At 48.2% G+C, this 11,690-nt stretch overlaps 3 protein-coding genes and 2 pseudogenes across 4 annotated transcripts; 1 reads left to right on the top strand and 4 right to left on the bottom strand.

Annotated features, from left to right (window-relative positions):
• Positions 1 to 14: 14 nt before the first annotated feature.
• On the bottom strand, positions 15 to 1,198 carry CNM02105 (hypothetical protein). Its single transcript, XM_024658862.1, has 3 exons — positions 453 to 1,198; positions 303 to 401; positions 15 to 249 (listed from the first exon to the last, which is right to left on the bottom strand). The coding sequence occupies exons 1-3, from the start codon at positions 957 to 959 to the stop codon at positions 121 to 123; spliced, it is 735 nt and encodes a 244-aa protein (XP_024514425.1). The 5' UTR covers positions 960 to 1,198; the 3' UTR covers positions 15 to 120.
• A 171-nt stretch (positions 1,199 to 1,369) lies between these two features.
• On the bottom strand, positions 1,370 to 2,368 carry CNM02100 (expressed protein). The gene is made up of 2 exons (XM_024658331.1): positions 1,583 to 2,368; positions 1,370 to 1,528 (listed from the first exon to the last, which is right to left on the bottom strand). Exon 1 carries the CDS (start codon positions 2,043 to 2,045, stop codon positions 1,605 to 1,607), a length of 441 nt encoding a protein of 146 aa, XP_024514026.1. The 5' UTR covers positions 2,046 to 2,368; the 3' UTR covers positions 1,370 to 1,528; positions 1,583 to 1,604.
• A 1,005-nt stretch (positions 2,369 to 3,373) lies between these two features.
• On the top strand, positions 3,374 to 6,445 carry CNM02090 (annotated as a pseudogene). The gene is made up of 3 exons: positions 3,374 to 5,120; positions 5,177 to 5,857; positions 5,919 to 6,445.
• On the bottom strand, positions 3,389 to 6,382 carry CNM02080 (annotated as a pseudogene).
• A 2,332-nt stretch (positions 6,446 to 8,777) lies between the features above and the next one.
• Positions 8,778 to 11,574, bottom strand: CNM02070 (heat shock protein, putative). The gene is made up of 5 exons (XM_568283.2): positions 11,351 to 11,574; positions 11,085 to 11,283; positions 9,620 to 11,020; positions 9,209 to 9,559; positions 8,778 to 9,154 (listed from the first exon to the last, which is right to left on the bottom strand). Exons 1-5 carry the CDS (start codon positions 11,458 to 11,460, stop codon positions 8,894 to 8,896), a joined length of 2,322 nt encoding a protein of 773 aa, XP_568283.1. The 5' UTR covers positions 11,461 to 11,574; the 3' UTR covers positions 8,778 to 8,893.
• Positions 11,575 to 11,690: the final 116 nt, after the last annotated feature.

Raw genomic sequence — 11,690 nt, 5'->3', positions numbered from 1 at the left:
GATACATCGAAAACACAGGACAAACATGGGACGAAATGCGAGTACACGCGACGGCTACTATATACACAAGACAACGAACATTACCGACAACTGAACAAACGACAAGGATCTTCGGCATCATTATAACTCCCTGGAAACGTTCCCCTCGGCCCTTTTCCTCTTTGAAACGTCTGGCCTTGGCGACTCCTCTAGTCGTTTCCTGGATAGTTCGGTAGCAACCTCGGCTGCTAGTTGCGTAAGTGCGTCAAGCTACAAACCAAGGCCAAACGTCAGCCTGGTAATTTGCCCTTTTAAAAACTCACGCTCATGCCTGGGATGCTATTCTCTCCATTCGGGCGAATTCCCGGAGGAATGCTCATATGGGCAGAGGGAACGCTTGACCCGTATTCGCAAGACATGGACTGCGGTGCTCTTTAGCCTGTTTCGTAATCGACAATCCAGAGATCACCTACTGCGCCACCCCAACTGAAACTATCAATCCATTCCTTAGGTTCTCCATTATCCATCTCCACATATCTATTCCAATTCCAACCTCTAACCCCGCACTCTTCGTCTTCATCACCGTCAAACTCCTGCCCCTCGTCCCACGAAAACATCTGGAACTGATACCTACTCAGCCATTGCTCAGTTCCCTTCATGGGTACTGTCTGAATCCTCTTCAACGGACTTGGTGCATGCGGCCGACGATAAGTATTGCCACGAATCTCTGGAATATCGAGGTCATGAGTTGGAAAGGATGCTTGGGCGACTAGATCGGCTGGAGTTTGATCATGTCTTTGGGTCTGGGTTTGAGTCTGAGTTTGAGTTTGATTTCGACAACAGCCTTGTGGGGTACTGGCTACCTTGGGAGAAGAAACAGCCAGAGCTGGAGCTGGTGCGTGAGGGTAAGGGCCTGGATTAACCTTGTTGGGTTTGGGCATTGATGACTTGTTGCGGCGATGGCGTCGAGAGTTAGGCATGGGGATGACGTTGAGCTTTGGAGTGGAAGTTGATCAAGATAAGTTGAATAACTAGTGGAAGACTGAGGTCGAACAGCGGGGGGCCAAGGCCGAGCAATAGATGGTTTAACTATTTGTATGGCCTTTGACAGTGGGTAAGCAGAGTTGCGCCAGCCAGTGGGTATGAACAAGACATGGGTTATCGGACAAAACTTGGTCCTAACAAAGCAAACAGAGCAGCCCAGGCAGAAATGGCTGTGGTTTTTTCGTACAACAACGTTGAGGAACCAGCCAGCTTGACTAGACTAGCTCCGTCCAGGAGGTCCGTGCGCAGCCCACCATTCTTTAGCCAACTGTCAGTACGTCTCCACCCCTTGCCCAACAACTTATCGTCTCTCTCACACTGTGCTATGCACCATCTCATATGCAGCTAGGGTCTGATACATACACATAAGGCTTTCCCAGCCGCTTCCAGCTTTGTGCTTCAACAAAAACTACAAACTAATTACTTCAACAACATGCTAATTATACAATCCTTCAACATTCTTTATTTTCACTATTGGACTCTCTATCGATTACACGTTTCAACTCTACGTCGCCCGTCAGCGCTTATCTCAAAGACTGATGAGGAAGATGGAACTTACTTCGTTACAGCATAATTCTCTATCATTTCGACCATGTACACTCATTTGGCAAGTCTATAGGAGACGGCTTGGGTGCCCCAGGACATACAGCATTTCTCCCCAAAGGCTCTCGCCCCTTCTCATCCCACCTCTTTCCTTGTCCGTCTTCCTTCTGGCTTACCAAGCTCGTCAGGTCCTCCACAATTTCGTCATCGCTTTCGCTGGACTCGTTGACGACAGTTTCTGTGGGATACTCGGCAGGATATAGGGGGGGAAATTGGGCGGAGTATTCGGCGAGCGGGGTAATGATCATGAATGAGATTGTAGAAGCCCTCCGTGAAGAGGTTTGGCTCGTTGGCGAGTCGGGTGTTTGGGCAGGGGTTTCTTCTCCGGGGGATGTGCACTGTGGGTAGGAGAAGGAAGGGAAGGGGAGTTTGAATTGGATGATGAGTTTGGATAGAGATGGGGTCTTGCGGATCGGCATGTTGTTTGAATAGATAGAAACTGGGTTGAGTGACGGGGGTGGAAGAAATGTGGTAGACGGAGGCAAGTCGTCGTACGGTGTATGTGAAGTTGTAGTTGTGGTGACAAGGTGTGGTAAGAGTGATACAGGAGGATTCTCAATCACTCAAGGACAAAATATTGCAAGATGATTGAAATGGTAACTCAGGTGAAGAAGAGGAGGAAGAATGGGACAACACCACAACGCAGCTTACAGCCTTAATATAACCAAAGGCTGCATCCTCAACGAGCAGCGTACAGCATATATTCTTTCGGTGAAGAAAACGACTAAAAGTTGTTATCCGGCGAAAAGGCAGCAGATACAGGGCCAAGAAATTTACACTTTTGTTGCGCCAAGGCCAGACATTCAAAAAAGTCTTACCAAGACTTCATGCTTCACGCTTCATGCTTCAAACGGTTATCCAGGAACCGAATAGCGGATAGAGCTGGAACCTGCAAAAGAGTACGACCTCATTTTCTTTCAGCGACCGATGCCTTCCTGCTCCGTCGTCCGTCCTTCTTACGCCTCACGTCACGAGCGACCTCTTCCTAAATAACTCTACTTCCCTATACGATATCATATGCTACATGCAAATTTTCTTGTAAAGCTACCGCTCTTTGCATCGTGTTTGCATATACGGTGTTGTATCGAAAGTGGGGGAGGTTCGCTTCTGGCTCTTTACCGTTCAGTGCCGGCTCTCGCAATGAAAAAGAGTCTTCAATTACACGGAGCGGCCGAAACATGGTCCGTCCTTTGCGAATGCCGTTCGTTGGTTGCATCGTCGATCGCCTAGCTTATTTAGCAAGAAAAAAAAGTTAAACTACATCCACGGACTACGATTACCCGCCGGTAACATCGGGGGGCACCATGTGAAACGCCATGAGGCTCCGTTATTCTCCAGACTTCAGGGAAACGGGAGCTGGAGAAGCGTCCAGATTAGAGGTGATGATGACGAGTTACGTGTGGCTGAAAAACTTCCTCTCTTATCTCTCTTGTCTTTGTTAACCGCCACACCGCAAAGAAAGAACCGCGACCGGATATAGAAAAAGGTATTCCATAAGGGAACTATTTCGGACACCCCCCCTATTTCTTTTGGGACACCCCCCCTCCTTCTACTTTGGGTAATTTTGACAGAGCAGCCGATAGATAACACCATGGACCCTGCAGCGCATCCCTGAGGCCCTTATGCCTGTTATTTACGTAATTAGTTCAGATGATATTGTCGCGTGCGCCAGACTGCAACATTTTACAAAAGTAACGAACAACAAACGCGTTTTTTTCTCTAATAACGCGCCTCCTTTTTGCTGTCATTTAAATACTTTTCATCCTCCTAAGAAACTTATAACGTATTCGAAAACATCATGGCTTCGACTGATTTGCACTCTTCGGATCCTCTTTCTCCCCAACCCGGTATCTGCCCACCTTCTCCTATTATCCGCGTCCCAGAGGCCGAAATATACTCGGGACATCAATCAATGGCGTTTGATTTTGATGAAGGTAATCTCCATGCCATGGAAGGTTCGGATTCATCGGAAGTCTCCAATATTGCCGACGAAGAGGATAGTGAGGATGACATTATCCAGGCTCCCATTGACTCCTTCAACGACGACGAGATGATCTCTACCCCTGGGTTCGACGAGCAAGCGTACTACCAATCTAAAGATGAGTGTAAAGGCGCTGTCCAGGCTTACGCAGCCTCACAAGGCTTCGCTGCTGTTATTAGGCGGAGCAAAAGGAAGAAGCCAACGAAAACTCACAAAGAGGGCAGAGAATTGATACAATACTCGTGCATCTTTGGAGACGAGTATCGCTGCACACGAGGGGTACAGTTTCAAAGATGTGCGCATTAGGACTATACAGACCGTAAAAAATGGATGCCCTTTTGCTGCTGTGGCTTGGGAGATGGCAGAGGCAGAGGTAAAAGAGCATGGTGGAGACAAATGTTGGACTTGGAAGGTCGTGAATGCCTCGCACAATCATCCGCCTGTCGCCAATATTGGAATTGCACTTCTTCGGCGTGCTTCGCGGACGCCTGAAGCCAAAGAGCTGATCAACACGTTGATCGACAGCCGGACTCCATTCCCCTCCATCATCAGTACCATGTCTCAGCGTTTCCCAACGGTAATGTTGACATCGGAAGACTTGCATCGTCTCGCCTTTCGTCGTCGTGCAGATCTCCGTGCTGGCTCCAGTGCAAGTGCTGCTTGTATTCGGCAATTAGTGAGCAATGATGAGCTCCATCGTCCGTTTGTCAACACACGCGATGAACTCATTGGTTTGGTTTACACCAAGCGAACTGCTCGCGCACTGATTCACCGATTTCCCGAAGTCCTTTTCTTCGACTGCACATACAAGACGAACCTGTACCGGATGCCCATGCTCCATATCGTCGGATCCACATCGACAGGTATGACATACACTGCAGGAGTCATCTTGATGTTGCGTGAAACCACAAACTGGTATACCCAAGCTCTCAATTCGTTCTTCGAACTTGTCGGCAAACCGGATGTCAAGGTTGTCATTACCGATCGTGACCCAGCACTCATCAACGCTCTCATGTCTGTCCTCCCCAAGGCTTACCGCTTCTCCTGCTTCTGGCATCTTCAAGAAAATGTCAAAAGCAATATAAGGCCCTGTTTCGTTGACGAAGAGAACATCGTCATGGCTGTCTCGAATTTCTGCAAAGCTTGGGTACGGTATTGTGTACATGCAAAATCGGATGAGCAGCTTGAGGAAGGTTATCGGAAGATGGAAGAACTTTATCCTGGTCAGAAATATGCTCGAGCGATCTCGTATATCCGGGGTTTGGATGAAATCAAGGAGCGCTTTGTACATGCCTATATCAACAAGCAACTTCACTTCGGACAAACCGGTAATTCACGCTTAGAAGGTCAGCACGCAACTCTTAAGAAATCAATTGACACCAAGTACGGTGATCTTCTGCTTGTCATTGGGTCTCTAAGTACGTATTTTGATCAGCAGTGGTTGAAAATTTTGAAAAGAATTGAGCTCGAGAGAACGAGGTGTGCTACACATATTCCCAGTACTTTTGTTCGGGTATGTTCCTTCCTTCTTTCTGTCCTTTTTGTAATCGTGCTGATATAATTGTTTAGTTAAAAGGCTCCATATCCCGCGCTGCAATGAAGCTTCTTGCTGAGCAGTTGACTTTGGCCAAAAGATATTTGGGTGATTACGATGAAGGTGTCGATGACTTTGAAGAATCACACCCGTGCAGTGGCTCGTTTACAAAATCCCATGGATTGCCCTGCGCCCATCGTCTCATTAGCTTCGTCCGGGAAAGAAGACACCTTGAAAAGGATCACATTCATCCTCACTGGCGTCTCGGGTCTGCCGCAAGTCTCAAAAGATACCTTGACCATATTAACAGACTTGTTGGCACCCCAGATACATCAGTCATACGGCTGGATGATGTATTTGACTTCGGTGAGGACCAAGAACTTATCCTCGATCCACCCATTTTAAGCACCAAGCGGGGAAGGAAGGCCCCTAATCCACCAGTGTTGCAGGAAGACCGGATGTCGGCACCTTCAGGAAGGTACTTGACTCAGTCAGAAAGAATTATGGGGGCTGGATTGACCCAGCGAAAAAAAGGGCGCTGTAAACACTGCCAAAGTTCCACTCACTATACCAAAGACTGTGCGCGTGTTCAAGCGTCTCGAAGGGTCGACAAAAACCAAGAAGCTGAGAATGCAGGTGAAGACAGAAGAGTTCTTGTCCCAGATAGCGATGATGAGGAAGGAAATGAGGAAGATCTTGTCGAGGTACCGAATGAAGTTGGTCCTTTCATTCAAAGATTAGCCCAACTCGATGACCTTGCGCTTACATATTTTATAGCCCAATCTTCGTCCAAAAAAGCATTCTCGGTCACAATATCCTGCCCCCTCTCAAATATATCCGTCACATGCTGTTCAAATGCAGCATCTTCCTCCTGAACCCTCGGTCCCCCAATTACCCCCTTCTTCCCAATTCTATCCACCATTATCACAATACTATCCCCCTGCTCCACAGCATTACCCAACTTCAAAATACCATGTGCCTCCTACCCAGTATATCCCTTACAACCAAGTATTATTCCACAATCATTCCGAAGCCCCAACTCCCTATCATTACCCTTCTGTTAGTGGATACAATAATCTCCAATCTCCTCAAATTTACCAATACAACTTAGAGAATAATGTGGGCAAGGATGCGAGCATTCGATCGCAGGAGGATAGTATTATAATGCAGCGAGGGAGAGATCGACATAGCTGGGAATGAAGGCGAAGGAAGAATGAATAGATGTCGAAAGAGGAATAGATGTCACAAGAAGAATAGATGTTTATAATATTAGAGGACTGAATTTACTATGCACGAAAAAGAACATTTAGTTACGTAAATAACAGGCATAAGGGCCTCAGGGATGCACTGCAGGGTCCATGGTGTTATCTATCGGCTGCTCTGTCAAAATTACCCAAAGTAGAAGGAGGGGGGGTGTCCCAAAAGAAATAGGGGGGGTGTCCGAAATAGTTCCCATTCCATAATCGGTAACCGGGGCTTGCTGCATTGTCGGACCCCTTAAACGGGGGTAGCAATATGCAGTACCTGGGACCTGGCACCTATCAGATGTTTGCGATTTGCTGGCAGAATGAAAGAAAAGGTATCCACTCACCTAGCAGATGTTGCGATTTGTAAGCAGAAGAAGCGAAACGGTATCCACTTATTAGGCAAATGCCATGTGAACAGTAATGGCGCGACAGCTGAGCAAAGGTTGTCGCACTCCTCCTAAACCTACATACATATATGGCACTTGGAGATTCCAAATGCCTTCCGATTCTTAATAATTACAGTTATTAACGAACAAAACAGAAAACTGGAACATCTATTTTAATGGTCCAGGCCTTCTCTTCTATGAGATTTCAGAGTCTCCGGTAAATAAAGGACGGAGCCTGCTCTCCCTCCGCCCCTCGTTCCTCAAGCTTACAAATATTTGTTGTTCAACGCACTAATAATAATGCGTAGTTCTACAGTGATGTATTCGAATCTTGCGGAAGAGTTAGCAACTGCTTTTTTGTCTACGCACGCAAGTGCGGATTATAGGCATGAACCATTGAACTTATCATACTCTACTATCTCTTCAAGCATCTCAAGCTCGGATGCCAAACTGGCTTCCGACCTCAAATCAGAGTTGTCGTCGTCAACATTTTCCGTCCACTCTTTTTCGCCACTGTCACCCCCACTCCCGCACTCTCGCCACACAATCGCCGGCTCTCCTGACGCTGCGGACTGTCTCTCAGCTTTGCTCTTACACTTACCCAGATCTTCCTCATTTCCTACATCTCCTTCATATCCTCCTCGTCTTGCGCTTTCTTCCTCCTGTGCCATTTCACTCTCCCCCACCTGGAAGATTAGTCCCATATCTGTGCTCCATGGTGGCAGGCTTCCATGCAGCCTGCTATCCTTCCCTCCCATCCCGTCCTATATGTCCATTGCTCAGTAGCTCTTTATGGGCTTGACTTGTAGTTTAGGTCCTTGGGGAGCAGAGTCAGAGAAGCCAGTGGAACTTAAAAAGAAGAGTTGTCTTCAGATGAGGAGGAAAAGAATGGAGGTATGTTGGCTGTTGGTGAGGGGATTGTGTACGGTAAAGCTGAGAAAAGGCTACTGATCCAGATACCGATATTGGCCTGTTCCAGTACTTCCAAATTATTTGATGGATTAAATCGTGAGTAATCTTCAAGTCGGCTTTGATCCTCTCTCTCGTACGCCTGGGGCTGGAAATAAGTCTGGGAGCCAGAAGGGAATGGCGGGAAAGGGTTCGAAGGCAAAGGGGTGGGTAGCTGATGCTGGTACTGCTGGTATCCTACTGAAGCCGATGTGATAAGTTCAATTGAGATAGAGAGGAGGAGGACGCTTGAGGACCATGGATGGTATGTGTCTGAGGCGTTTTGGTGCTTCCAAAAGTGACCCCAGGTACAGGTGCAGGGGCCGAAGGCCTGTGCGCTTGAGCTGGCTCGTATGATATTCGACCAAATTGATGACTGTATGAATAATCATTGACATTGGTAGAGACAGTTAGAAGTTGATGCTAAGGTCCTGAGCTATTTTGTGGCCGCTGTGTGGTTGATTCCCGGGACGGGGCTGAACAGGAGTGGAAACTTAGGGCGTATCCTTGAAGTAAGCCTTGAACGGAGGATGTCGGTATGCGCGTATCCATATGGATCACATGGGTCAGAAGTGTTATAAGGCAGTGGGTCTGGTGGAAATTCTTGCGGTGGATGGTAGGAATTGATTAGAGCCGTGGCGAGAGGTAAGCATTGAAAGGAGGATGGAAGCTCGGGTTGCGGAAAAGCTGTTTGAAGCTTGTCGACCGCTTGAGAGAGCTCGGTTTCCATACTTGCATTGCTAACTCTCCAATTGAGGATTTGTTCGGTATATCGAAGGTCTGTTGAAAATATGTATAAATGACGGGAATGAAAGCATTCAATGACGGGCGCTGGTACTGTTGGTGCCAAAAGAAAAAAGTTCGTTGATGATAAATAAATAACCAGATTCAAACAATCGATGACCGATCACAGATGAGCGTCACACCATCAGATCAGGGCATCTAACAACGTCATAATTTTCCGTTCCTAACTGTTTATTGATTATTATTATGTACTGGAGGCTTGTGGACAGACAAGAGACTGTCCAACTTTCTAAGACGATCATAGGAAACAACAACACGAAAACCAACTATGCATGGATTCTGTATTCGTCACATAAATTAGACTGGATATCTTCTTCCTCTTCTAATAACAAACACCCTCTACAACACCCCAACTTCAACAACGCATCTAGTCGATGTCCATCTCCTCAACCTTGGCCTCGGGCTCATTCTCAGTCTTCTCCTGCGCAGGAGGCTGCTGAGGAGCCTCAGTGGTGACCTTGGGCTTAGGTTTGGGCTTGTTGAGGATAGCATTGCTGCTGTAGACAACGTCCTCTCGTCGCCTGTTGATCTCGGCAGAAGTGATGACGGGGTTAACGTTCTTGGGTTTTTCTGATTGACGGAAAAGTTGGTCCTCAAGCCATTGTTGGGTGGTGGCACACTTCTCAATCTATAAAGATGTTAGCGTTGCCTTTTTAACATGAAATGAGAAACGTCTACTTACGACCTTGGCCTTCTCAGACTCCTCGATGTGGCTGTACTTCTCATCCTCACCTTGGGCAGCGGTCAAGTAGGTGTTCAAAGCCTCCCTAAGAGCAGCGGCAGCCCTAGGCCTATCCTCGCTCTCCTTCCACCTCAACACGATAGGGTCACCCATGGCCTTAAGAGCATCGAGCTTCTGGACGTAGGCAGATTTGGTGGCATCCTCACCGTCCTCAGAGTAGAGCCAGTCCTCAGCCTCCTGAAGACCCTGAAGGAGAGCTTCCTTCTCCGAAGCCTGGACGTAGTTGGCGTATCGGTCGTCAAGCTTGCCTCGGGTGTCGTAGACATATTCTTCGAGAGCATTCTTGCGGTCCTAGAAGACGAAGTCAGATATTGCTCAAAATAAGAAATATAAAACATATGGAACACTTACCTCGGTCTCCATGACCAACTTGTCCTCAGCGTGCATCTTACCCTCCTTCTCGACGAGGTCGTTGACCTTGTCCTGGACCAAACCAGTGTACTGGCCAACAACGGGGCAATCACCCTTCCTCTGGATCTTCTTAACCAACTTCTTCTCGGTCTTGGCATCCTCACCCTCACCAACTGTAACCTCCTCCTCCTTTTCAACCTCCTCAACGCAGTAGGCACCCTCAAAGTTCATGATACCGTGCAAATTAAGTCGAGCCTTAACCTTGACGATAGAAAGGTCGCCAGAAGCGGGTTTCTCGACGCTCTTGACAGTGTACTTGCCGATCCAGGGGTTGATACCCTTTGGAAGAGAGGCGGGGTCGGCATAAGCAGCCTCGAGCTCGAAGGGGCCCTGTCGGTAGAAAGTAAGGACCTTAGTTGAAGGGATGGGGTTAGCGGTACCGAAGACAACGAGTTCGGTGTCCTCATCGGGGTTGCCAGCCTCCTTCTCCCATGAGATTTTGATGGGGTAAGCGGCAATGTCGTGGACGGCAAACTCCCTGACTCGGAAGACGGGGGAAAGGGAAGCACAAGCGAAGGTGGCACCTCGGGCAATAGCTTCATCCTGGTTAAGGGTAAAGTTAAGGATCTTACCACCGAAAAACTGCTGGATTCGCTCCTTGATGGCAGGGATACGGGTAGAGCCACCGACAAGCTCGACGGCATCAACTTGGTCAATAGTAAGACCGGCCTTTTCAAGGGCCTCGGCAAGAGGGTCAGAGACTCGGGAGAGGAGATGGTCAGTGAGCTTCTCGAAGGACTCTCGGGTCAAGGTAGAAGTGGCGTCAATGTCGTTCATGAGCGATTCAACGTTGATTGGGGCTTCAGCGTTGGCGGAGAGGACCTTCTTGAGACGCTCACAGCCAGTGGTGAGTCGGAAGACAGCCTTGGGGGACGAGAGGACGTCAACCTTGTACTTGGTCTTGAATTCCTCAGCGAAATGCTGGACCAAAGCATAATCGAAGTCCCGGCCACCGAAATGCCTGTCATAGGCAGTGGACTTGATGGTCAATTGACCCTTGGAGAAGGCAACAACTGCGACGGAGTAGTCGGAGTGGCCGACGTCAACGAAAACGACGTGTCGAGGAGCCTCGGTGCTCTCGGGCAAGTCAGCCTTGGTGATACCGTAACCAAGAGCAACAGCGGTGGTGTCGTTGATGAGCCGAAGAGCATTGAGACCGGCGATGTTGGCAGCGTCGAGCAAAGCACGTCGCTGGACGTCGGTGAACCATCCGGGAACGGCGATAACAACGTCGGAAACGGACTGCTTCAACTCAGCGGCAGTGGTGTCTCGGATCTTGCCAAGGTAGGCGGCAACGAGCTGAGTGAAAGAGAAGTCGGTGGGCTCGCCAAGATAGTTGACCTTGGCAATCTCAAAGTTAGCACTAAAGAAATAATAATATACACATTTGATGATCTGAGCTTACCTTCACACCAATCTCACCGTTAACGTCAATGAGCTGCGCGTTGATGAACTTCTTCTCGTACTCCTCAACCTCGGGGTCGTTGAAAGACCTGCCGATCAACCTCTTCAAAGAGCCAACGGTGTTTTTGAAGTTTGAAGTCTCGGCGGTCTTGGCGGGTTCACCGATAAATCTTTGACGAGGGGTAAAAGAGACGAGAGAGCTATAAAAAAGCGATATGTTAGCTGATGTACCCAAAGGACACGAGACAAATGCCTGTAAATACTTACGGGGTGGCACGGTTGGAAACTTCGTTGACAATGATGTCGATTCCTCGGTGTCGGGCAACACCAACCTTGGAGGAAAGGTTACCGAGATCAATACCGACGACACTGGCCATTTTCTAATGTTTTTCTATTTGTTTTAGTGCTACAGATACTAGAAGAAAGAAATGTGGAGTTTTAAAGGAAAGGATGATTCGTCTTTTCAGTTGTGCATTCGCCGTCAGCCTCTGCCAGCGAACTTGCCAGAGCTTGGCAGAATGGCCTCGAAGCTTTTTGCATTGAGGAGAAATTCCATAAAATTGCGTCGCAGATATTCGTCTAACGGACACCGCCGCCATGGCAACGG

This window comes from Cryptococcus neoformans, assembly GCF_000091045.1.
Source record: "Cryptococcus neoformans var. neoformans JEC21 chromosome 13 sequence".
NCBI classification, from domain to species: Eukaryota; Fungi; Basidiomycota; class Tremellomycetes; order Tremellales; family Cryptococcaceae; genus Cryptococcus; species Cryptococcus deneoformans.
This window is presented reverse-complemented; position numbering and strand designations above follow the sequence as displayed.

Excerpts from the sequence above, each read along its gene's own strand:
- CNM02105 (XM_024658862.1), bottom strand. The coding sequence starts at position 959 with ATGCCTAACTCTCGACGCCATCGCCGCAACAAGTCATCAATGCCCAAA. Across the intron at positions 402-452 it reads GTTTCAGTTGGGGTGGCGCA|TCCATGTCTTGCGAATACGG; the intron begins GTAGGTGATCTC and ends AGAGCACCGCAG. Across the intron at positions 250-302 it reads ATAGCATCCCAGGCATGAGC|CTTGACGCACTTACGCAACT; the intron begins GTGAGTTTTTAA and ends CTTGGTTTGTAG.
- CNM02100 (XM_024658331.1), bottom strand. The coding sequence starts at position 2,045 with ATGCCGATCCGCAAGACCCCATCTCTATCCAAACTCATCATCCAATTC.
- CNM02070 (XM_568283.2), bottom strand. The coding sequence starts at position 11,460 with ATGGCCAGTGTCGTCGGTATTGATCTCGGTAACCTTTCCTCCAAGGTT. Across the intron at positions 11,021-11,084 it reads ACGGTGAGATTGGTGTGAAG|GTCAACTATCTTGGCGAGCC; the intron begins GTAAGCTCAGAT and ends GAGATTGCCAAG. Across the intron at positions 9,155-9,208 it reads AGTCTGAGAAGGCCAAGGTC|ATTGAGAAGTGTGCCACCAC; the intron begins GTAAGTAGACGT and ends ACATCTTTATAG.